The sequence below is a fragment of the Myotis nattereri genome (genome assembly GCF_964212035.1).
Source record: "Myotis nattereri genome assembly, chromosome: 3".
In the NCBI taxonomy this organism is placed as follows: domain Eukaryota; kingdom Metazoa; phylum Chordata; class Mammalia; order Chiroptera; family Vespertilionidae; genus Myotis; species Myotis nattereri.
Window position 1 is genome coordinate 184,626,699 of NC_138077.1, and position 26,828 is coordinate 184,653,526.

A 26,828-nucleotide genomic window follows, 5' to 3' on the forward strand; every position below is an offset into this window, starting at 1 on the left:
AGGAGAAAGTCATGAACATTTGGGGTCTTGAGATCTGCAGAAGAAAGAGGAGATCAGGTTAAGCAGGGACTGTGGGATTCCCAGAGGAGACATTAATAAATAGGATGTAGACATCAGCTGCCCAGGCTTAGGAAACAAGCCAAGGACTCCTCCCCACATGGTGCCCTGAGCCCTTTGCTTTCAGGAAGTCCCACTCTCTCCCTAGAATGCTCACCCCCTTGGCTGTACTCAGCTTTGGCATAGTCAGGCTCATAGATGTCCAGGAAGCCAAGGAATTGTTTGAACCAGAGTGGGTGAGTATAGGGGAACTGGTGGGCCCAGGATACCACCTTTTCCAGGCATCTCATCTGCTGTATTTGTAATGGTGACAGAAGGCCAACCTAATGTCACCTGCCAGGCCATAAGCCCCTGAGGCTGCCCTCCTTCTGCACCCCTCTCCCAGCCTACCACCTAGTCCTATCCATCTCTGAGCTCAGTCTCCTTTGCAGCCCCAGTTCCAATGTTCTAAGTCTAAGCAACTCTCCTATTACACCTGGGTTAGCTCAACAACCCCAAGTTGGCCAACCTGCTTCCATCTGGGGCCTGCCACCATCCCTCTACTACACTATAGCCAGAAACATTTCTTTTCAGCATTAAAACTTTTCATTAGAAAGGTGATACTAGTTTGCTGTGCAATAAAAACACCTACCTAGATTCCAACTATGTTAAGTCATTCAACACATTCTTATTTAGGACCTACTAAATGCAAGGCACTATCTAGACATCTCACAGGAATGAGATAGATATGGTCCTGCCCTTTCATTCTATGGGGAAGACTGACAAGAAACAAGTAAACAGTTAAGTAGAATGATTCAGACAATAGTAAGTGCTAAGAAGGAAGCAAACACTGTGCTACAAGAGAGACTACCAGGGAGGACCTGTTTGGATAAGAGTGATCCAGATGGCCTCTTGTTGGAGATGACTTTTAAGGTGAAACCCAGAGGATGATAAGGAGCTGGCCTTGTGAAGAGTAAGGGAAGAGCATTCCAGGCTGGGGGAACAAGTACAGAGGCTCTGAGGTGGGAAAAAGTGTGTCTTCCAGGAACTGCCTCAGGTGGGACAGTGGCGTGGGATGAGGTTGGAGTGTCAAGGTGCTAAGAATGAAGGTAGGTAACCTATGAAGGCACTTGGCACCATGCCAGCAGATAGGAAATATTATACAGAGTAAGTGATGTTAAGTTGCAGGAAGTCTGGAGTTAGAAATTTGAGGTTCCGGTCATAACTCTAACACTTACTTGCTTTGTGACCTTGATAAAGTTAATGAACAGCCCTGGGCCTTAGTTTTCTTGTCTGTAAAATAAGATTAATAATACCTGGTAAATTGAGGAGTAGTCGTGGTTGTGCTTGGGAAAGTATGAACATTAGGCAAGTATTGAGAAGACATTTTTGGAAGCTTGGCTGCATGCCAGCACTGTACATCGTGCCCGCATGCAGGATACTGAGTACTGTCTCAAAATTATCTGTATGTCTCATTTCAGGTAGTAGGTGGTGCTACAGAATGTCCCAGGTTAAAAAAAACAAAAGAAAACACCATGATAGCTTTGTGTGTTCCCTTGGATGGAAAACACAAGAAAATATTTAGATTTAGAAGGCTTTTGCCTGGCAGCCTTTGTAACGGAGCAAAAGTAAACAAGATATGATAAGTTGCACTAGCATCAAGCCCAACTTTATCAAACCTAGAAAACAAGAAGTTCCTGGTGGCAGTTGACTCACATGAGTAATGCTTGAAGCTGCTGCCTCGCCTTTCTGTTGCTTATAAGCTGAAACAGAAAATATTTAGGAATAAAAATATTAATGTCCTTTACAACATGGCACCCCAAACTGAATCTAATCTGTTTAAGATGGTGGCCTAACCAGTCCAAGATTTTCCTTGTTCCCTCCTTCCTTTCTTTATCAAGTCAGTATTTATAGGGCATCAGCAGCAGGCACAGTCTTCTGTTCCAGGCTGTGAGCAGCAAAAGGACATAGAATGCCTAGTTACCACATTCATGGAGACCTTGTTGGAGTGTCTAGATATCAGATGAAGGAAATATATATATATATATATATATACACATATATATTTTAATTAAATCTTTATTGTTCAGATTATTACAGTTGTTCCTTGTTTTTCCCCCCATAGCTCGCCTCCACCTGGTTCCCACCAACCCCTCAGCCTTTACCCTCCCCCACTGTCCTCATTCATAGGTTTACGATTTTTTTCCAGTCTCCTCCCGCACCCCACACCCCTTTCCCCCGAGAATTGTCAATCCACTCCCTTTCTATGCCCCTGATTCTATTATAATCACCAGTTCATTCTGTTCATCAGATTATTTATTCACTTCATTTTTAGATTCACTTGTTGATAGATATGTATTTGTTGTTCATAATTTTTATCTTTATCTTTTTCTTCTTCCTCTTCTTAAAGGATACCTTTCAGCATTTCATATAATACTGGTTTGGTGGTGATGAACTCCTTTAGCTTTTCCTTATCTGTGAAGCTTTTTATCTGACCTTCAATTCTGAATAATAGCTTTGCTGGGTAAAGTAATCTTGGTTGTAGGTTCTTGCTATTCATCACTTTGAATATGTCTTGCCACTCCCTTATGGCCTGCATAGTTTCTGTTGAGAAATCAGCTGACAGTTGTATGGGTACTCCCTTGTAGGTAACTGACTGTTTTTCTCTTGCTGCTTTTAAGATTCTCTCTTTGTCTTTTGCTTTTGGCATTTTAATTATGATGTGTCTTGGTGTGGTCCTCTTTGGATTCCTTTTGTTTGGGGTTCTCTGCGCTTCCTGGACTTGAAATTCTATTTCTTTCACCAGGTAGGGGAAGTTTTCTGTCATTATTTCTTCAAATAGGTTTTCAATACCTTGCTCTCTCTCTTCTTCTGGCACCCCCATTATTTGGATGTTGGTATGCTTGAAGCTGTCCCAGAAGCTCCTTACGCTATCTTCATATTTTTGGATTCTTTTTTCTTTTTGTTTTTCTGGCTGGGTGTTTTTTGCTTCTTTGTATTTCAAATCTTTGACTTGATTCTTGCAATCCTCTAGTCTGCTGTTGGATCTCTGTATAATATTCTTTATTTCAGTCAGTGTATGCTTAATTTCTAGTTGGTTCTTTTTCATACCCTCGAGGGTCTCACTAGATTTATTGAAGGTCTCACTAAATTTATAGGCAGTTTCTAGAAAGTTCTTAAAAAACCTTAAAAGTGTGGTTTTGAACTCAATAACCGTCATTTGCTTTCCTCTATTTCTGTCATTTGTGACCTGTTTCTTTGTCTCCGCATTTTGGCTGCTTCCCTGTGTTGATAGAGTAGCTTTCTGTGCTAGGTGTCCTATAGGGCCCAGTGGCTCAGCCTCCCCAATTACCTGATGTGGACACTCTTGGTGCACTCCTTTGTGGGCTTTGTGCACAGTCTTATTGTAGTTAAGCCTTGATTGTTGTAGGTATCACTGGGAGGAATTGACCTCCAGGCTAATTGGCTGTGAGAATCAGCTCTGTCTACAGTGGGAGAACTTCTGTGCTGGAGACACCCTTATGGGGCCAAGCCTTGCTTCAGTGGGGCTTTGGTGCTCACTGAGTCTTCCCCCTGAGTGTGTCCCTTATGAATCTGAGGAGTTGTAATCTGGATGGTCCCACTCTGACCACTGGGTACACTGGCTCTTGGATTTCTAAGGAGGTGCTAATTTAGCCTCTGCCTGAGGCTACCCAGCAGGAGCTATGGAGAGATTTGCAGATTCCCCTTCTTTGTTTGGAGTTTGGAGGTGCCCAGATGAGGCCCAGCTGTGAAGCAATCCAAGCTGCTGTGGGGGCTTGGGCCTTCTTTTGGATGTTCTGGGTCTCTCTGACCCAGCTGCAGTTTGTTAGGTAATTTAGATTGCAAAGGGCCAGGCCATTCATATGCAAAAGCCTCTGCACACAGCTTGGATGCAGCAGGGTCTCAGGGAATCAACAGGGCAGAACAAACAGCTATGGCTGATTCTCAGCCCTCCCTAAGAGGCCCCAGGTCTCAGTGTCCCCTGGTAATCACTGCAAGCACCTCTGAGTTCTTGAAAAACCTTAAAGCCGCCCTTGAGTTCCGCCCGCTGCCAGGCAGTCCAGTTTCTCCCTGTAAGAGTCTGGGTCCCCAGAGACTCACCCGGAACTGGAGTTCAGAGCTGTCGGGAGCTTGAGACTCCCTCCTGATTGAAAAAGACAACCGGGTCCTCAGTTGCCAGCCCTTTCCACGTGTGCCGTTGTATCTCTGCACTTTACTTCCACACCTCCTCTGAGTCTCAGTGTGCTTTTCTCTTTCCTTCTAGTTGTAGAATTTCCACTCAGCCAGCCTTCCTGTGGTTCTGGATGATGTCTATTTTGTCTTTTAGTTGTATTTTTGAAGTGGTTGTCGAAAAAAGATATTTACTAGTTAGTAAGTATTGTCCAAGGCAAGCACAGCTTTCTGAGTTAAGTTCATACTCCACATACAGTTGTACATTCTGCTTTGATCACTTTGTTACAAGCTTTTCTATATCATTAAAAATTCTCTATAAATACTATTTCAATGACTATTACATCTGGGCACATGGTTTGTCCAACACTTTCTCACAAAAGCTGCCCTGGATAGAAAGGCTTGCATTTACGCCAATATGTGGAGGTGCTGAAACACTCATCCGCTACTTGGAAACATAGGATAAAACAGAGAAAACATGACATGCCTCCTGGGAAGTTTGGGAGGTGCCATGTATGGACTGAAATCTCTTTACATTAATGGTAAATGCAAATCTCTGAAGCCAGACAACCTGGCTTTGAATCCTGGCTCTACCCCTTACCAACTGAGCGACCTTGGGCAGGCAGATAACCTCTCTGTGCTTTAGTTTTCTCACCTAGAGTTGTGGGATTATTTTTAAAGTCTGTTTTGTAGGATTGTTGTGGGAGAAAACATAACTACTTTGCTCAGTGTCTAAAACATAGTACGTGCTAACTAAATGTTAGCTATCACCAAGCATTATAAGCCTAAATATATAAGAGAAACTTTCTCAGGGAGAGAAAGAAAGAGTTAAAATCAAAATTCAAACCCAGGCTTTCTGACTCCAAAGTCCTCCACTACTGCCCCTCATGCTGATGGTGAAAAGCTGGTGCTGAGCCGATTAAGGGAGAGTCAGGGTCCAAAAGTCCCTGGGGTTGGAGCCAGAGAGATGGAAAATAACCAAAGAACTGGGGGAAGGTTGGGAGGAATGGGTGTAAAAGGTTACATGACCAGGCCCTTGGGTTTGGACAGCAGCCCAGGATATAGGGGAGAAAGAAAAGAACTCTGGTTGTGTGATGATCACTTGTCACATGGTAGGGCAATGGAGGAGGTTGTTGGGAGTAGAATTTAGATGGATAAAGGAACAGGTAGGGAGGAAATGGAGCCCCTTGGAAGGCTGCCTGCCAAGGAATTTTCCTGAAATATATTGTGTATTACTACCTGAATGATGGGCCTTGGATTTGATATTGGGGAAAAGAATCATGAAAACACTGAGGGTAAGAGATTAACTTGTCCCTATCCCTTACTCTTTTATATAAGATCTCCATGATTTCTCAGTGCTCATCCCTCTATCTAATCTAGCACTCTCCTCCTGATGAACTTGTATTCATCCTTTAAGACCCAATTCTCTTGGCTTAGTTTTCTCCTTTCCTGGATGGACCCAGCTCACTATTCATTCCTCCAGCAAAGGCCTTATCATATATATATATATTTTTTTTTACTTTACCTACTAGATTGCGCACTCAAGAAACATTTGCTGAGTAAGTGAATGAATAAATGAATGAATGAGCATTCCTAAGCCATTCTTAGGAAAAAGATTACTAGCCCACCTACAAAAGGAGAAACTGAGGCTAAGAGAGCATCAGTTGCTGACTTCATATGAGGTGGGCCAGACATGAGGCTGAGCCTCCTGACCCTAAGGTCAGTATTCTGTCCACCAGCACATTCGCCTGGGTCACAACTGAATAGGGGACAGAGACAAGCCCTGGGGAAAACTTCAGAGGCAGGTAGGCAAGCAATTTTGGAGGCAAGGGAGAAGAATTCTAACACCAACTCAAGCTGTCAATGGCTGTTTTCCGTTGGCCATTTCACCTATCTGTAATGGGCTTTTAACTCTGGAAATGATAATGAAATATCGTAACCACACCTACTGAACATTTGATGAACTAGACTGTGATTTCTAGAACTCAGAGTTTATGTGTGTTTTGTTTGCAGCTGTGTCCTGGCACCTGGAATACTGACTGACACATAACAGGTGCTCATTAAGTGTTTGTTAGGAAGTGATAAGTGGAAGTTGAAATGTACACAACTATTTTCACTGTCAACTAAAAAAGCTTTTCTTCCTGGTCCCAAGATAGCTCCTCCACAGTTAATCAACTCTGGTGGCTCAGCTCTAAGCTCTGCCCTCACCCTTCACCCTCCCCACAGGTGGGTGGGACAAAACTTCCAGACTGGCCTGAGGTGGTCAGAGGCAGTCAGAGGTCCAGACTCATTGCACCATGAGTGTCTCTGTGCTGAGCCCCACAAGATTCCTGGGCAGTATCTCTGGGCTCCTGCAGGTGGCTTCCCTGCTGGCTCTGGTTCTGCTGCTGCTCAAGGCAGCCCAGCTCTACCTGCTCAGGCAGTGGCTGCTCAAAGCTGTCCGGGAGTTCCCGTCCCCTCCTTCACACTGGCTGTTTGGGCACAACCATGAGGTAAATGGGGGCAGGACAGGGGAGAGGGAGGGCAAGGAGGGCAGAGGCTCTCTGAGCGAGGTCATGGTCAGCAAATCTATAGGACAAAGCCTTGTTGTGAGAAGCCAGACTACCCCTCAGATCGTGGCTCCTCATCCTATGTGTTGGTGTTCTCAGTCTGTCAGATCCTCCTTCCTTAGGTAGGTCTACAAACTATTATGCCAGCCAGCCCTTTGAGGACAAGGGCTGCTCCTTTCTGAATCTCCCTGCTCCAGGCTCACAGAACAGAACTTCTCCATGCTTCCCTGCCCATGTCCACTCAATTCCATCCTGTCTGCCTGGCCCTGAGCTTGCCTGGGAACACAGACATCATCTCATGAATCCCTGCCTGTGGGGGTTCACAGCATGTGGGGATGATATGCAGGAATTTAGAGAAGATATCAGGAACCAGGAAAAGGGATAAAATTGGGTGTAGGGGTCCAGCTTGGTTGGCCTGAGACCATGGGGTTTTTCAGACTAGTGACTGCAGTGCTAAAACCCTGGCAAGTTACTGGCACATCTGAGCAAGAAGGCTTCCAGGATGGTCTCAGGGAAGGAGCACTGGCACCTGCAGCTCGCCATTAATGAGAATCTCTTTGCCTGCCAGCTCCTATTCTCCACACCCCTGCCCTGTGAGCTCCTTGGGGCTGAGGCTATCATCCCCCTTTCTGTGCCCTCATCCCCGGCACAGAGCCTGACACAGAGGGAGCTTGACTCAGGTGTGCGGACTGACAGAAAGGAGCAGCTGGCAGGTTGGATGACAGACAGTGCTCCCCAGCCAGCTCTGTTAGCACTGGTCCCTGGGGGAAGGGCACAGAGCAAGGTGAGGGGGCTGCATGGACAGGGGCTCATCTGGGTGGGTGTGTGGGTTGAACAAGCCTTAGGAGGTGGGGTGGGGCAGAAACCTGAGAAGGTTTCAGAGAAGGAGGCCAAAGATTATCTGCAGAGTGAAGCCCCAAATGGGAACTGCTCATACCAGCCACAGAAAGACAACCAAAGCCCAGTTGCTTCATGCAAATTTGGTACAAAGGACTTCCAGATGATTTGTTGATTTGGAGAAACTGTGACTTATGTTGTTGCAGTTGTCACCTTTTTAAGCAGAGATTTGACAGAAGGAACCACTCTAATCCTCCAGTGACTTTTCCATGTCCTGATGGCATTAGATGGAATGTAGACTCAATAACTGGGTAATGCCATTTCCATAGCTTACATTTCATGGTGTGAATCATCTTTCTAATCCTGCTGGCCTAAGAGATACTGCAGTTACATTTTCCTTGCTTTTATAATACTGCCTGAGTTTTTCATTTATTTAATATCTCTGTAAATGACTAAGTCTGGAATTGATTGCCTCATGTTGAATCCAGATTGAAGCTAATCTTTCAGGCCAGATGACAAGGGACAAGGTGGGCAGTTGAGCATGTGGGGCTCCATTTTCAAGCTACTTGGGTTCATATTCCAGCTCTGCACATACTTTTATTTTATTTTATTTTATTTTATTTTATTTTATTTTATTTTATACTAGGAGCCCAGCTTGCGAATTCGCATGGTGCCGCCCACCCTTGAGTTGCCTTAGGCTGGTCCCTCCTTCTCCCGCCTTCCCACTGCCCGCTTCCCAGCTCCTGCCTCCCCGCTGCCACCCCATCTCCCTGCTTCCCCACTCCCACCTCCCCATTTCACTGCTTCCCCACTCCTGCCTCCCCACTTCCACCCCATCTCCAGAGCAACATCTGAGGTGCTAGCAGGCAGCCTCCTGATGATAGGAGCTAATAAAGAGATGATATGCTAATGGTCCGGTCATGACGTGTTATGGTGTCCTGGCTAATTTGCATATTACCTCTTTATATATATAGATTCCCCATCACCATTCATCCCCTCTTCCAATTCCACCCCCCCCCAAAAAAAACTTGTTTTTGTCTACAAGTCCTTTCTCTCTTTTTTGCTCAATCCCTCCAACCCCCACTCCCCACCTCCAACAGAACTGTTTGCCTGCTCTCTATCTAGGAGTCTGTCTCTATTTTGCTTGATAGTTCCATTTGTTCCTTAAATTCCACATCTGCATGAAATCATAGGGTACTTGTCTTTCTCTGACTGGCTTATTTCACTTAGCATAATGCTCTGCAGGTCCATCCATTCTCTGCAACATTCTTTAAATGCCAGCTCTAAGATTCGATTTCCTCATCTGTAAGTTGGGGATGAAGATGATTATAGCACTCAAGTGAGTTCCTATAATGTTAGAATTGTGCCTGGCACAGACCAAGGCCACCATTACACTCACTCTAATTTGTATGAATTTACAGTAATGTTAATGCCTATAAAGGACAAGCATGTTAAAGGTACAAAATCACTGCATTAAGTAGTGATGGAATCTCACAAGGACTATGGAAAGGGGAACTAACATCTTTGGGATGCAAATAACCCAAACTGCCCCATTCCCACCCCCAACTCTCATGTCCTCTCTCCAAACCAGGAGTACCAGCCATGCTAGCAGACCCAACATCTGAGGATGGCCTGTGTGGCCACATTATTACCTGTCCACCTACTCCCTTTGTGGAAATTTCTTTGTAGGGCAATTACCAGGGTCAGCCAGGTGACGACTCCAAGGCAGCATTGCCTGCCTTGAGTGGCCAAAGCTTGGAGGGCACCTGGGAACTGGGTATTTGCCTACAAATCTGTTACCTCTGCCACTATGGGCATCATTCCCTCTATAAGAGTTCCTACTGGCTCTGGCCACACATGTTCAGGGACAGGTAGCATTCCCAGTGGGTTGACTGGACAGCTGTCAGAGCAGTGGATGCCAAAATGGCCTAGATAGGAGAATGAAAATGCAGAATATAGTTTACCTCCTTTTGGTCCCCAAAGGGAAGCAATGACAGTGCCCAGCATCAGGAATTTCGGGAGGCTGACGGGCATGGACACCAAGCAATTAGAAAGAGGGCATGCTACTATGCTGAAATGGGGTCTCCCAGATCCCTGCTGTGCCAGTAGGAGGGGATCCTAGAGGATCAGGTGACATAGATGGGGTGGTAAGAGGCTCTCACTGGTCAGTCCCCATGTTGGATCAAAGGAGAAGGGCAGCCCCAATAATGTATGTGACCTGAGAGCATGAAGTATCCTCCTTAAGTCTTTTGAGTAGGACACTTCCCAGGTCACAGCAGGATTGTCTGCGCATCCTCACCCCCACTCGAACCCAAGCTCTATGGTAGCAGAGACTTGTGTTGTTCACTGCTGCATCTCCAGCAACTAGAATGGCAACTGACCCAACGTAAGTGATCAATACATAGTTATCAAATAAATGAATGAGTGAATCACTGTCGTGAAAATATTTTGGGATGTCTTACCAGCCCACAAGCTCTGAGATCTCTTCCCCCACATGAGTGAGCCCATGGATGCCCTATTCAACCCCAGCCACAGTTGATAATGAACACTTTGGCCATATTACAATCAGATTCTGGAATAGGATTCACAGTGCCACTCAGACACAGTATGGCAGTATTGCCTAGAAAATTGTCAGATAAAACTCAGATAAACAGTTGGTAAGAAAATGAACGCATGCAATGGACACAGACACTGGAGCAGTGGGGGCTTGCCCGGGGTGGAATGGTTGAGGGAGGGGTGGTCAATTGGGGAAAAAAGGAGACTTACGTAAGACTTTAGACAATAAAAAAAAAGAAAATGAATGCGTGCATGTACAGAAAGAAGGAATGAGAAACTCAGCCCTGGCAGCTCTCCAGTCCCTGGACCTATCCCTTTTGCACCCTGCTGCCTCAGGCCCCTGGGCTCTGTGAAACACCCCAGGGTCCTCAGCCTTCTCTTTATCCCTTTTCTCTTTCTTACATTACCTCATGGTTATATCTTTCACTTGCAACAAGAATTTTAATTAAGATTCACTCATTCACTCTCACATGTGCTCATTCATTCTTTCTTGCACCTCTAGATTCTTTTAAAAATAAGGCGCAATTATTAAGAGCCATGCTCTATGCAAGCTCTAAGAACACAGAGATTACAGATATTAAAGGTAAGTTTGCCAACATGGGGCCAAGAAATTAGAACACTGGGTTGAAATAAAATAATAGAGACTCCCAGGGAGCTGTGGGAACCCTGGGGTCAACAGGCTTGGGTGTAAACGCAGCTCACCTGGGCATATCGTGTAACAGTTTCCTCATTCTTCAGTGAAACAGGATAAAGTACTAATCCATCCCCAATCATAGGTTTGTCGTGAGCATTACACAATTGTCCTACTTTGTTAGGGTTGCTTAACAAACTGGGTGGCTGAAACAACAGAAATTGAGTGTCTCACAGTTCTGGAGACTAGAAGTCCAAATCAAGATGTTGGTAGGGTTGGCTGCTTCTGAAGGCTGTGAAGGCCTCTCTCTGCTCCAGGCCTCTCTCCTTGACTAGCAAACCACGATCTTCCCCATATGGCTCTTCATATCATCTTCCCTCTATGAGTGACTGTTTCTGTCTCCAAACTGACCACTTTTTCTAAGGATAATTATATTGGATTAGGGTCCCACTCTAATGAACTAATTTTAACTAAATTACTCCTATAAAGACCCCATCTTCAAATAAACCCACATCCTGAGGTTCTGGGGATTAAGTCTTCAAGATGTCAATTTGAAAGGGACACAGTTCAACCAATAATTTTAATATAAGTTTGTGGAAAAGGCTTGTACATCACTCAGTCAATAACTGAACATTTATCGAACTTGTACTATGTGTAAGATTCTAAAGGCAGTTCTGAGTGAGGGTCCAACCAAAAGCCAGAATCTGACCTTAGACCAAGTCTTGATGAAGAGCGAGAATTCAGATCAGAAACTGGCTCATCAGATACAGTTCCAAGCTCTTAATAACTGCTGATGGATCCTGAATTATCTCCCTGTGGCCATTCTACCCTTCACAACCACTCCAAAATCCAGACCTAAAGAGAAAGGTTTTATTGATTTGTCTTTCCCTTGCTTATAGTTCCAAACGGACCAGGAGCTACAACAGTTTCAGAAATGGGTAGAGAAATTCCCATGTGCCTGTCCTCGCTGGCTATGGGGGAGCAGGGTCAGCCTCATGGTTTATGACCCTGACTACATGAAGGTGGTCCTGGGAAGATCAGGTGAGACAGAAACCTGCATTGTAGCTGGAACAGCTCTTTCCTCTTGGGCACATGTTATTTGGGTTGTGGAATTCCAGAATTGTTTGCAGTTCTGCCCTCATTACCTGAACCCTCTACCAACTACCTTGCCAGCCCTCAAGCCAGCTTAAGGCCAATAATATCTCTCTAAACCAGGGGTCCTCAAACTATGACCCGTGGGCCACATGCAAATACAAATATTGTATTTGTTCCCATTTTGTTTTTTTACTTCAAAATAAGATATGTGCAGTGTGCATAGGAATTTGTTCATAGTTTTTTTTTTTTTTAAACTATAGTCCGGCCCTCCAACAGTCTGAGGAACAGTGAACTGGCCCCCTGTTTAAAAAGTTTGAGGACCCATGCTCTAAACTGAATGCTTAAACAACTATGTGAGGCCAATTTTTCTTTTCTCTCTCTCTCTCTATCTCTCTCTCTCTCTCTCTCTCTCTCTCTCTCTCTCTCTCTCTTTCTCTCTCTCTCTCTCTTTCTCTCCCTCCCCCTTCCTCCCTCCCTTCTTTCCCTCTCTTAGATTGAGATGATCTGTTATGTAAATTTGACCAGATCTGAAAAACAATTTGTTTTCAGTCCTGACTTAGGTTGGGCACCTTTAAGTGTTGCCTTTTCTGAGGCATGGGACGACTAGGATTCCACAAATGGTAGGAAGACCACAGACTGCTGTGTTTTCTCTGGCACTGAGGATAGAGCCTATATTTCTGGCACAGTCACCATCCTAGTCCTATTGGTGTTCTGCTGCTGGGATACTGAGTCTGCCTTCCTGAGCCCACAGTGACTGTTAGGACAGAGAGATTTGGGAATAGGAGGCATGTGGGAGGTCATTTGAGACAAATTGTCAGCTGACAATGATTAGGAAGTGATGGCAGCCCGTGGTCTGGGCCACAGCCCTCCTGGGGACTGCCTGCCTTGTTTGGTTCCTTCCAGGTTCCTCCATTGCCCTACCTTTCCTTTCAGATCCAAAGAATCATGGTTCATACAGATTCCTGGCTCCCTGGATTGGTAAGTATGTGTAATCAGGACTGCTGTTCTCCTGCCAGGTAGACTTACCAAGAGCTATCTCTTTGGCTCACAGAGAACAACAGATAACCAGCACTATATCACCACCCTCTTCTCTGAATCAAGCCTGATTTCTCTTCTAATAAAACCTTCACTCATCCCGGGTGGTGGCAAGAGCTCCCCTGAAACTCAGCTTCTTCCTGTGCTCTCCAATGTTTTCAGGGTAATATTCATTTACTAGTGCCCCAGTGCATGGAATTCATGCATGAGGGGGCTGGGGAGGGTGTGCCTCAGCCTGGCCTGCACCATCTCCAATCTGGGACCCCTCAGGGGATGTCCAACTGCCGGTTTAGGCCTGATCCCTGTCTAAACCAGCAGTCGGACATCCCTCTCACAAACCAGGACCATTGGCTCCTAACCACTCTCCTGCCTGCCTGCCTGATTGCCCCTAAGCACTCTGCCTGCTGGCCTGCTTGCCCCCAAATGCCCCCCATTGTCGGCCTGATTGCCCCCAACATCCCCCCTCCCCAGCCTACTCACCCCTAACTGCCTCTGCCTTGGCCCCTCCACCATGGCTTTGTCCAGAAGGAGGTCTGGAAGGTCTCCTGGAAGGTATCCTGGTCTAATTAGCATATTACCCTTTTATTAGTATAGATGATCTTCTATGACCTGCCTACTCTACTTCAGCCTTTATCTCACAGCTGTCATGATGACCTCTTATTACCTGCCATTTTAGGAAATTCATCTTCCTGGAATGTACTGGCCTTTCCTGCCTTTGACCATCATTTGCTTTCTTCTGACACCCTTGGTTCCTCCCAAATTGTCCCAAATCATCCTTCTGATTCCATCTCCCCCTCCCACACACACACCTTTCTGTGGTCCAGGATATGGTTTGCTCCTGCTGAATGGACAGACCTGGTTCCAACACCGGAGGATGCTGACCCCAGCCTTCCACTATGACATTCTGAAGCCCTACGTAGGGCTCATGGCCGACTCTGTCCGAGTGATGCTGGTAAGTCCATCCCTCTCTCACCTGCTCACACCCACTTGCAGCACAGCTCATATAGTCCACTAGGATACGAGTGTCCTTCAGACATCCATCACACATGACCAGCTAGAATAACATTCTCATATCCCATAAGATGACAGAGCTTCCCAAAGTGGACGGGACAGGAGGTACCTGGGCACCAGTTTGGATCCACACTACTTTGGTCATTGCCAAGAGAAAGCAGAACTATGGTAGAAACAAGGTCTGCTCACCTCTCACCTCCATGTCTTCAGCGCAGTGGACTAAAGCAATAGTCATTCCCTTGGACAACAAGACAAATGGCCACTCGCAGGCCTGGGCGGTGGCAGCTTTAGTGACAGGGTGGACATCCCAGGATGTCCTTCAGGAGGGTTATAGCCTGGGTGCCAGGGCTTCAGCATGAAATTGAGCAACTCCATTGAAGGAAATGGAGATTACATCTGCACTCACAGACCCGGATCCTGATCCTACCAGCTATGCTCAGCTAACATTTGATGAAGGGAAGAAATTGAAGTCCCTGATGTCTCATCCTTAGGATCCCCAGTACTGACCACTTAGGTTACCTCTTGCCTTGACATATTTGCTTCCTAAAGTTGGAGTGCACTTGTCCTTCAGGTCTAGCTCAATCTCAGGACAGAGAAGATTCACCCTATGTCCTCTGAGCAACAATGTTTTCTGGTCTGGTAAAAGGTAGTTACCGTCATAATTTATTCTGCAAATGAAAACTAATTTAGACTATTCTGAGGGAACCTGTTTAATTAATAATCAAACTTTATGTGAATATAGTCCTCACTTTACTAACATTTGCTTTAAATCTTTTTGTTTGTTTGGTTGTTGTTAATCTGCACCCAAGTGTATTTTTTCCATTGAATTTTAGAGAGAGTGGAAGGGAGGGCAGGGGAGAGAGAAACATCGATTTGAGAGACACATTGATAGGTTGCCTCCCCCATGGACCCCAACTAGAGCCTGGGATGGAACCTGCAACCCAGGTACATGCCCTTCACCAGGAATCGATCCTGCAACCCTTCGGTGCATGGGTCGATGTTCTAACCACTGAGAATACTGGCCATGGCACTTTACAGTCTTAATATACTACAATGCCTCTGTTCTGGAAAGTAAGGTATCTGGAGAGACTAGAGAGCAGAGATGCCCTGGGGGAGTAGAATAGGTTTAATGTCCACCTCCAACCACAGGACAAATGGGAGGAACTCATCAGCCAGGACTCTCACCTGGAGATCTCTGAACACATCTCCTTGATGACCCTGGACACCATCATGAAGTGCGCCTTCAGCCAGAAGGGCAGCCTCCAGACAGACAGGTCAGTGATAATCCTTCAGCTACTGGGTTTTTATTTTTATGAAAAAGCAAGAGTTTGTTAAGAGCTCCTGACCACGGACAAATTCCAGTCCAGATCAAAGCTTGACTCAGCCACAGATCTCTAATACCTGGCACAGGTTGCTCACAACAATTATACAGGACTGCGAGTCTCAAGGGCTGTAAGACAGAGCAATGAATGCCTCAGTGCCACCTGTATCCACTGTTTGGGGAAACTCCCACCTAGAGCCCCACTTCACCTCCAGGTCAGAGGCATCCCGGTACCCTACTCTGTTCTGTATCTCCTCTCTGCAGCAAATCCCAATCCTACATCCAGGCCATTAAGGATGTGAAAACTCTCTTTATTTCTCGAGTGAGGAATTTCTTCTACCAGAACGACATCATTTACTGGCTGACCCCTGATGGCCGCTGGAACCAGCGGGCCTGCCAGCTCGCCCACCAACACACAGGTTGGACTCCACCTCCTGGGCTTCTCCCCTCCTTCATCACGCACATCTCAAAGGCACTGACCCTCAGGAAGAGTCTGATCCCTGCTGACCTTTGGGACCAAGATGTCAGGGTGCAAGGGACGGTGTGAGAGTTTGTATGTCTCACCACATCGGTGATGTCACCCCCTCCAAGCAGCGCTCAAGCAGAGCCTACTTCATGGGTGTGCTGTTAAAGAAAAGCCTGACTTGGAATCAGAATGTGCTAGATCTCACACCGCTCATGTGCACACTCACTCCCACACTCATCCTGATTCACTAGCACCCCTATTGGAACAGGGTGGGGAGTAGATGGGGTCACTGTGGGTTTCTCTTTCTGGGCATTCTGCTCTCAACTCTTCCTTGGAACCACTGTTCTGGGACAGACAGAGTGATTAAGCTGAGAAAGGCACACCTACAGGAGGAGGAAGAGTTGGAGAAGGTCAGGAGAAAAAGGAACTTGGATTTCCTGGACATCCTCCTCTTTGCCAGAGTGAGTGGCTGTAGAAGGGACCTGGGGCTTTGCCCAGAAGTAAAGAGGAAGGGCCAAGCTATGCACTCTTGTCTGCCTTTCCCAGATGAAGAATGGGAGTAGCTTGTCTGACAAGGACCTCCGTGCTGAAGTGGACACATTCATGTTTGAGGGACATGACACCACAGCCAGTGGTATCTCCTGGATCCTCTATGCTCTGGCTACTCACCCTGAGCATCAACAGAAGTGCCGCAAGGAGATCCAGAGCCTCCTGCGGGATGGTGCCTCCATCACCTGGTGAGTGCTCAGGAGATGGGAGAGCCCTGCCCACCCAGCTAGACAAGAAGCCCTGGTCTGCCTAGGCCCTGCCTGCCCTCAGATTGGGCTTCATTCATACCAGGGATCACCTGGATCAGATGCCGTACACCACCATGTGCATCAAGGAGGCACTGCGACTCTATCCACCTGTACCAGCTGTTGGCAGAGAGCTCAGCAAGCCCATCACCTTTCCTGATGGACGCTCCTTACCCAAAGGTATGGACTTCACCACACTCACTAACCTAGGAATTCTGCCATAACCCGTGGCAGATCAGACCCACATATCCTAGAACAGTTCTGAACCTCTCTGGTCTAGTTTCTTCATCATTAATTGGATGCTTACTATATAGTTTAGATGAAGACTGTAAAATGTCTGGCACTGAGTTAGACCATAGAAAAAGTTCAATAAGTTAGTTCTTTTTCCAACTCAGAGAGAATAAATCATATCAGTACATTCACCAAAATAGACATCTCACATGAATAGAATCCTAAGCTTCTATCATTCTCCAGGACTAACAGTTCATCACATGTAGAATCCATGGTTTCATCCTGCTACAGTAATTCCATTTGATGGCACTGATGCTCTATGATTCTAACACTCCATGTTCCCATCCCAACGCCAGATTACAAGACTCTAGGGCAGGGGTGGGCAAACTTTTTGACTCGAGGGCCACAATGGGTTCTTAAACTGGACCGGAGGGCCGGAACAAAAGCATGGATGGAGTGTTTGTGTGAACTAATATAAATTCAAAGTAAACATCATTACATAAAAGGGTAAGGTCTTTTTTTTATTTCAATAGTTTTATTCATTTCAAACATTTTAACAAGAAGAATGTAAACACAAATTATTATAATTTGAAACTTCAAAAAATGGAGGAATCATAGCACAATAACATACCTTATATTGAAGATGGCAAAGGCAAAATAAAATTGCCTAACAAAGGAAAGGTACAAAAGCCTTTCAAATTAAACTTAAATATAATAAAATAATTGAAAATTAAAACAAATAGTAAAGAACAAAATGTGTAAACAGTAAATTAAACATTTTCTTTAGTGCAACTTCCAAATTATGCCCAGGATGTAGATGTAGATGGCAATGTAGACTGGGTTGAAAGGTTTTTGGTTTTTAAAACATCAACTTCAGTGGGAACAGTGTTGTTGGTCTCCTTTTTTAGCTAATGCATCAAAGTCTGGAGTTAGTTTTGTTGTGGCTATTCTCAGGATAGATCTGAGGTGTTCGTCAGTTAAGCAGGATCTGTGAGGGGCTTTGCTGATGTTCATGACGCTAAATGTCTGCTCACAAACATAGGTTGACCCAAACAGCACCAGTATCTTCTGTGCCATCCTCCGGATGTTTGGAAAAGTGGCTTCATTAAGTGAAGCATAAAAGTCTCTTAGTTCAAGAGAGCTGAATTTCTCCTTTAGGACAAAGTCAGACTGAAGATCGATGAGTTCCAGTTGTACCTCTTCTGGTGCTGTTTCAGGGTTTTGTGACAAAGGACAGGCCACCAGTTGAAGCGACTGGTCAATTTTTTCAACATCAGAAAACCGATGACAGAATTCTGCATGCAGATCATCCAGTGATTTGCTGTATTTCTTCACGTTTTGGATGGTCTCCTTCTGTGTGGCTAGTGTGGCAAAATGAGTGAAGACTTTGTCTGAAATTTGTCTGGAAAAGAAAATCAGCTTTGATTTAAAGGCTTTCACATTAGTGTACATGTCATGTACATACTGATCTTTTCCCTGTAGCTTCACATTTAGCTCATTCAAATGTGAAAATATATCTACAGCAAATCCAAAGTCACACAGCCAATTCTTGTCACTCAGCTCAGTAAGTTTGTCAGACTTCCCCTTTAATTTCAAAAATGCACCAATCTCTTCTTTGAGCTCCCACACTCATTGGAAAACTTTGCCCAAACTCAACCAGTGGACATGAGAGTGGTAAAGTAAGTCGTGGTGATCCGCATCAGTTTCCTCCAGAAACTTAATAAACTGATGGTGCTGAAGTCCCTTTGCTCGAATGAAATTAACAAGCTTTACGACTGGATTAACAACATGATTAAGTTGTAATATAGACTTGCACAATGATTTCTGGCGAATAATACAGTGAAGAAAAATAACATCTTGGTTAGGGTTCTCCTCTTTCACTTTATCCTGAATTCTTTTTAGCAGTCCAACATTTTTTCCAGTTAAATTTGGAGATCCATCTGTCGTGACATTAGCAAGTTTACTCCATGGTAGCTTCATTTTCTCAATGACAGTAGACACCCGGTCATACAAGTCCTCTCCCCGTGTTTTTCCTTTCAGTGGCTCCATGGCTAAAAACTCCTCCGTAATTTCAAAATTGTCACTAATCCCTCGGATAAAAATTAAGAGCTGAGCAGTGTCCTTTACGTCATTACTTTCATCCAATGCTAGTGAATAAAACTTAAAGAACTCTGCCTTACTATTTAACTTGCTGGCCAAGTCTTCATCAATCAGTTCCACTCGATGAGTCACTGTCCTGCGCGATAAGCTGAGTTTTTCAAACTTGCCTTTGCTCTCTGGACACAAGAGACCTGCTGTCTCTATCATACATTCTTTCAAAAACTCGCCTTCAGAGAGAGGTTTGCTAGCTTTTGCTAATTTGAATGATAGCATCAAACTTGCTTTGGTAGTTGTCTCTTGAATTGCAGTTTGTCTGTGAAAGACATTTTGCTGAGCCTGTAGTTTAGCCATCAACCTCTGTGCAGTAGCCTCCCGTTCTTGAGGTGACTGCTTGCTAGCATAGTTGCCATGCTTTGTGGCAAAGTGACGGCTGAGATTGTACTCTTTGAAGACTGCAAGTGTTTCCTGGCATATCAGACATACCGGCATTGATCGGACTTCGGTGAAAAAATATTTTGTTGTCCACTCCCTCTTAAACACTCGGCATTCACTGTCCACTTTCCTTTTCTTTGGTCCACTCATGTTTAATATTGGGCTAAAACCAACAGTACCGTTCTCTTATTAAATTCTTTACTAAAATAAGACAGTAAAGTATAAAAACAAGTGATTAAATTTGCTCCACTATAACATTTTTGGTCTTCTAAAAAAATATATATATAACAAAATCATCTGAAAAAGTTCAGACATGGGACAGAGGCACACACTGACCATAGAAAACAACCCCTTTCCTCCATAGGAAACCTGTGTATCTTTCACACAGGCCCTTTGTTTATGGTAACACACATAGCTGCACATTGCTGTGTTTTCCAGACACACTTGTATGGGAGGTGCTAGGGCAGTGCAAAACATGGGTAACCAGTAGTTACCACTAGCACTTCCGTTACTGGCAAAAAACAGCTGCAGTGCACATAGTGTGAAAGAGCCCATTATCAATGTCAGATTGCATCCACTGGACTCTATAAAAACAACCAAGTGCCACTTTTAAATGCCCATTGCAACAGTTTTTCTTATTAAAAGCTGGAAATGGCAGGATATTTATATATATACCCCTACTGTGACAGCCTGGCTGAGCATTACAAAGGAGAAAACCCAGCATCTGGTGATGTCCATAAGTACAAGACTTCAGGCTGTCATTACCAGGAAAGGGTTTCATCCAAGTATCAGATATGAACATTTGATTTTCAGTTTTTCATTTTTCCAATTACTTCTGAAACCCTGAAATTAAGCGATTTTGTAATAAAATCTTTAGTTCATCACATTTCTATACAATCTTTTTGTTCAACCCACTGAATTAGGGTTCGTTCACACTAGCCGTGCTGCCGTTGCAGTGCGGTGCAGTACTGCAATGCAGCGCAGCTAGGGTTAATGCAGGGTACACAGGTTTCCATCATGTTTGCATTGATGCTAATGTGCAGTGGTGCATGTTAACACAAATGCCCTGGAGCACGCATTTTTACAGCTGAAAGTCTTTGTTGTTTTATTAACAAGTCATTGAGATGTACAGAATGTGGAAACAGGAAAAAATTGTGTTTGAGTAGAGCTCTTAATCTTACCTCAGAAAGGTTCTGATACTGTGCTCTCCAGGGGCGTGTCTCCCTACATCACCATGATAACGTGTCCCAGGGTGATGTCTGGAGACGCGTCCGTGGGCATTACAAGGAGCCTCTGGAAGATTGAGAGGTTGTTCCTTCTACTGAATGATTTATATCCGCCCACTCAGAAGAAGGAGCTGCGGCCGTGTTTCCCCACGTTGCCATGTTAACACTGCTGCTGGTGAAGGAGCGGAGTGGAGAGCAAGAGAACCCTCTGCTCTTTCGGCTCCGCGGGCCGGATAGTACAGCCTAACGGGCCGGATCCGGCCCAAGGGCCGTAATTTGCCCATGGCTGCTCTAAGGGCAATTCTGTGCATGGTCACATCTATTTTAAAATGCTCCATATCTGAGGTAATGTATGTATAACTCCTCTTTGACAAATGCAAAAAACTGTATAAATGGCAGCTAATATAATACTGACTCTGTCCATGGAATCTTCCTCACCAGGAAATGTTGGACTCTGTTGTGGCTTTCAGAATTTCACTCTAATCTAATTCTCTCAGGGGTAGATGTAGGTGTGGTTTCTTTCTTATGGGATCTAGGCAAATGAGGGAGATCAGGAAATCCACTGTCATAAGCCCTATGGTCCATTCCAGCCTTGGGCAAACTACGGCCCGTGGATCCGGCCCGTTTGAAATGAATAAAACTAAAAAAAAAAAAAGACCGTACCCTTTTATGTAATGATGTTTACTTTGAATTTATATTAGTTCAAACAAACACTCCATCCATGCTTTTGCCCTGCCCTCCGGTCCAGTTTAAGAACCCATTGTGGCCCTCGAGTCAAAAAGTTTGCCCACCCCTGGTCCAGTCCCTAAGGAGCCCTGAGGTTGATATCAGAGAGCACCTGATGACCAGATCTGAGAACACTGCCATGGTTGGAGGTCACTCATTAGCTCACCTTTGGTGGTCTGTATCCCAACCCTGCCACATACTAGCTGTGTGATCATAGGCAGGTTGCTCGGCCTCTTGGAAGCTCAGGTGTCTCATCTGAATCACAGAAATATATATTAGCACCTTCCTTGGAGGGTTGTGGTGAGGATAGATGAGTTAAAGCATAATCCCCAAGGGACTCGTGGATGGCACATGATAAATGTGAGTTTTACTTTGAATTGCTCCAAAAGCAGGCCTTCACTTCTTTCTTCCTCCTCACTCCTGGGTCATGGTTATAGACTCTTAATGTGTGCACATGTGTTTTTCCATGTTCACCCCACCTCTATTGCAATAGGATCAATCCACTCAGAGTGACTCTCATTGTGGCTCCCAAGCTTTTTGTGCACGCACCTGCCCCCTGCTGGCATGTGTATAATCAGTCTTCTCTCCTCTACCTGCCCAACAGGAATCCATGTCTCACTTAACTTTTATGCACTTCACCATAATCCGAAGGTGTGGCCTAACCCAGAGGTATGGTGGCTGTGGGAGGGAGGATGGGCTGAGGGAGGGAAGATGAGCTGATCTTTCTAGACAACACCTCCTCCTGTGCTCTCATGGATTGGAAGGAGGGCCTTTACTCTACCTCTCTCTGCAGCTGTTTGACCCTTCCCGTTTTGCACCGGATTCTGATTCACACAGCCATGCTTTCCTGCCCTTCTCAGGAGGATCAAGGTGAGGCATCCTGTACTTGGGTGGTGCGCATCACTGGGGGCATACCTTGATGACTGTGACCTACACTTATATGGTGTCTGCTGTTATGTCCTTGTATATTGTTGTGTTGAGAAGGAGGTGTTTTTCTATATGTACAAAAGAAAGTTGGCATTTTAGGGCAGGGCACAAACACTTGATCCGCTGATTTTCTCTGAAAAGCAATTGATTGTCATTGTTGTTTTCTTTTGCTTTTTGCCAACGTTGGACTGTGTAGACAGTAGAACTGTGGTATATAAATCCCAAGTTATATATAGAATTTTGCCTACTGTCAATGTCATGGTTATGTGAATGTTAATGTGAAGTCCAACTTTTGTGGGGAGACTGCAAAAATAGAGAGGCACATATTGCTCCAAAACTCCTCAAATGGCTACTTTCCCAATGGCCTACCACCATTCAGTGTCAGTCATTGTTTTAAAGGTCAGTGATTCTAGCAATTTCCTCACTTCAGGAATATGACTTCTCAGAGTTAAAGTTTTTTTATACAAATTAAGCTTCAGATTGCTTTTCTCAGTTATCAGTAATATTAAAAAGAGGTATGTTTTTTCTCTTCCCACAGTCCAGTCCAGGAACTGCCTTTTCTACTTCACTGATCTGTCACTCACTGTATCTGTGACATTTGCATGTGTTTGGATTTCTAACACCTTCTTTGTCCTAACTGCTCAAACCCTAATCATGAAAGGCCTACTAGCCATTTGAAGAGAGTTTCACTCCAATGTGTGACTCTCCAATTTTGCAGGCTATCCTACAAAAGCTTGAGTGTACATTGATATTCACGTACCAAGTAAATGTGACTAATATATTGATATTCACATTAGCATGTCTTGTATATTAATATGCACAAAAGCATGAATAATTTTCCAGGAGGCAAAATTCTTTATATAAAGTGCGTTTTATATAGCAAAGTTCCAAAGTTTACACAGTCCAACGTTGGCAAAAATCTTAAAAAGAAGGACAATCACTGCTTTGAGAGAAAACCCACTACTTTACATATGACACACAGCATTTGAAAGGCTCCTGGTGTGTAAAATATAAGCATACCTGAAACAACCGAAATGGAGTTGGACGAGTGTACTCCAGAACGCCTGCTGTTTGAAAATCTGCAAAGGCTACAGAAGCCCCCCTGTAAAACAGTCACTTCCACAAACTCTGTACTTGGTTACTAAAAATAAGCTTTTTCTGCCCTAGCTGCTTTGGCTCAGTAGTTAGAACATTGGCCTAGGGACTAAAGGGTCACAGCTTGGATTCCGGTCAAGGGCTCATACCTTTGGTGCAGGCAATCCACGGCTACAACTGGGGTGGGTGAGGGAGGCAACCAGTCATTGTGTCTCTCTCACATCCATGTTTCTCTCCCTGTGTCTCTCCCCTTCCCTTCCACTGTTTCAGAAAAAATCAATGGGGAAAAAACACTCGTGTTAGGTTTAACAAAACCAAAAAAAAAAGAGGGGGGAGCAGAAACAAGCTTTTGCTGAATCCATAAATCTATGAATCCTTCAGATGGGAATCAACTTTCACAGAACACACTTTTTACAAAGTTTTCTTCCAGAGATTGATTGGCTGTACCATTTGGTTTCTCCCAGGATTGAGTCCTTCCTCATAGATCTTGGCTTGAAGTCATGTGCCTGCCACTAGAGGGCCAGAGAGCACTAGGCAGCTCAATCCCTAGCTCAGAACTCAGGTTTACTTTTTTTTCTTCTTCCAATGTTAATTTACTTTTTCAATTCAATTGACTCCATTCCCATATAAACGTATTTCTTAAGCTTGTGCCTGTGTGCCAAGTCCTGTGCTAGGAGTTGGGAAAGATACTGTCCCAGCCTGCAGGAGTTCACAGTCAAGAAACAAATACCTCTACTCATGACACAATATTCATCCATCCTTTCACTTGCTCATTCACTCACTGAGCACACTGTTGAATGTTCTATGTTCCTTGCACTGTCCAGGGCACGGGATGGTGAGGGATTCTTAAATAAAACACTAATTCTGCTTTGGGGGTCCTGGGAGGAAAGGGTACTGCTAGCAGGGGGTGAGGGTGGCATGTCATGGGGATCAGACATGAACATGTGGCAGGCAGAGGTGCAGGGCGGGCATTCTCTGTGATCTCAACAGCATGAGCTGAGCTAGGAAGTGGAGCTGGACAGGCAAGAGGTGAGTGAGGCAACAACCCCTGGAGGGCTTTGATGCCAGCTGAGGCATTAGACATGTCCTACCTGTGATTGGGGGCCTAGAAGGAGTTGAGTTGGACAATAGCTTCAGTGAAGAGTTAGAGGAGGCAGGGAGACAGAAAAGTCCAGGTGAGGAGACTGATGGAAGTCAAGGAAAGACATTTCTGTAGTAGAATAGGAAGGCTACAGAAGCTGGTTGACTGAGGGGATGCGGGAGAGGCAGGAGTCTGGACCATTCATTGGGAGGCAGGTGGAGCAACTGGGTGAAGCTCACTAATCCCGGATTGTTCCAAAAACTCCCTGTTGCATTTCTGATTGCTTAACAATGATCACATATCTCCTTCTCTTTAAGGATCAATGTCTCAGTGTATGCCCCTAGAAAGTGGGGAACTAAGTGTGGTGACCACCTTACTCCATGTCATGCCCTGACCTGGCCTCAACATTATGAAACCAGAAACTGCTTGTGGAAGGAGTGACCAAATTAATAATTAACTTTGTAGTGATTCACTTGACTTGACTTGGTGGTTTAAGGCGCTGACCATCCCCTAACAGCATTTCATGGCTGCTGAGAACAGAAGTAGGAGTTAGGAGCTACTTTTGGAAGAGAGATAGGCTTTGTCAAAGTTCAGGGGCAGAATGTGAGGCAAGGGTTGTGGGGTAGAAGTGCATGACCTAAAAGGAAGGGGATTGGATTGACTTACATCAGAACACCCTGTTCCTGGCAAGGGCACAGTGAGAAATGCCTGCCCAGCTGAAAACAGGATTTGATACCGTTTTTCATGTTGTTTTCCTCATATTGTCATCTTGGCCCAGGAACTGCATTGGGAAGCATTTCGCCATGAAGGAGCTGAAGGTGGCTGTGGCTTTGACCCTGCTTCGCTTTGAGCTGGCGGCAGATCCTCTCCAAGCTCCTATCCCCGTCCCAAAGATCGTCTTGGATTCCAAGAATGGGATCCACCTGAAGCTCAGAAAGCTCCTCTAGTCCTTATTGGGACAAGGGCAAGCTCTGAGGAAATCCTTCCTGCCCTTCCCTGTCTATCTCCCCAATTCCTGCTTTCCACCTGCCCACCTGCCCTTCCACCTGATGTCCTCCTTTCTGTCCTCTCCCCGTCTGCCCCTTTCTCTGTACTTTTCACTTTCTGCCTGCTTGTGCTTCTCTGTATTAGTCTCCTTTAGCTGCTATAATAATTTACCACAGCCTCAGTGACTTAGAACACCACCAATTTCTTCTCTTAGGGTTCTGGAGTCAGAAGTCTGACATGGGTTTCACTGGACCACAACCCAGGTGTGGGCAAGGCCACCCAACCTCCAGGGCTCTAGGAGAGATGCTCTGTATTTGTCTTTCCAGCATCTAGAGCTGCATTATTACTTCTTTGGCTCCTGGAGCCATCTTGCATATTGAAATCCAGCAGTATCTTCAAATGTCTCCTTGCTTCTATCTTCACATTGCCTTCTCTTTTGTGAGGACATGTGTGGTTACATGGGCCACACAGATGAAACAGGATATAGTCACACCCGGCATGGAATAGACTGTGGACATCTTGGGAGCCATTCTTGAGCCTAATTGGTCCCCATGTGACTGCCATCAGTTTGTGTTCCTGGTGGCCTTCTATGTGTTTCCTACCCATTTGTCATCTCCACACCCTCCCCTTCTTTCTTCTCCCTGGAAAAAATTTTACAATGTCAGTAAGAAGTGTCTGTCTTTTCTTTATTTCCTTTGTCTTCCCCTTCCTGCCACATTTGGTGACTATGTGGTTGATGGTCCCCTGACTCTGGGTTCTCTATTCCCTTTTTTATTCCTCCATCAGCCTCTCAACCCAAGCCTGTTCTCTTGCTGGTTCTGAACATAAGTCTTCCTCCTATCCAACCCCATGCCATTCCTAAGTCAGGGTCCTGAATGCCATAGACCAGCAGGTCTCAACCTGTGGGTCGTGACCCCTTTGGGAGTCAAACGACCCTTTCACATGGGTCGCCTAAGACCATCGGAAACACATATATAATTACATATTGTTTTTGTGATTAATCACTATGCTTTAATTATGTTAAATTTGTAACAATGAAATTGGGAGTCACCACAACATGAGGAACTGTATTAAAGGGTCGCAGCATTAGGAAGGTTGAGAACCACTGCTATAGACAGACCTCCTGGTATACCTCCTGTTTCAGTAGGATGCCTAATTCTGCTCCCTGAGGGCCTTCTCCTCCAACAAGGCTCTCCCTCCCAGTCCCATGGTCTCCCAGGTCACTGCTCTAACAAGAGGAAGAGTGGACAAACAGTGCTTGACTGAGATATAGAGCAGGAAAGTGAGCTAAGAGCATCCTGTACAGTCCTTTTAGCAGGTCCCTGGAAATCAGGTGGTGCAGAAGGATTTAGTGGCCATGCTAAGAGAGCACAGGACAATGGGAACTTGTACTTCTGTGTGGTCAGCCATGTCAAATGCTCTAACCACAGAATTTCACAGGAGTCCGGGGAGGGACCCAGAATGATCCTCCTGCTTCATACAATGGCACAAACCCAGGCTG

At 45.1% G+C, this 26,828-nt stretch overlaps 1 protein-coding gene across 1 annotated transcript; it reads left to right on the plus strand.

Annotated features, from left to right (window-relative positions):
• Positions 1–6,524: 6,524 nt before the first annotated feature.
• Positions 6,525–25,993, plus strand: LOC308515214 (cytochrome P450 4A11-like; the record flags this gene model as incomplete). Its single annotated transcript, XM_081085778.1, has 12 exons — positions 6,525–6,719; positions 11,700–11,841; positions 12,829–12,873; positions 13,755–13,882; positions 15,091–15,215; positions 15,527–15,681; positions 16,083–16,189; positions 16,275–16,465; positions 16,569–16,702; positions 21,842–21,906; positions 22,031–22,107; positions 25,119–25,993. 12 exons carry the CDS (start codon positions 6,525–6,527, stop codon positions 25,285–25,287), a joined length of 1,533 nt encoding a protein of 510 aa, XP_080941904.1. The 3' UTR covers positions 25,288–25,993.
• Positions 25,994–26,828: the final 835 nt, after the last annotated feature.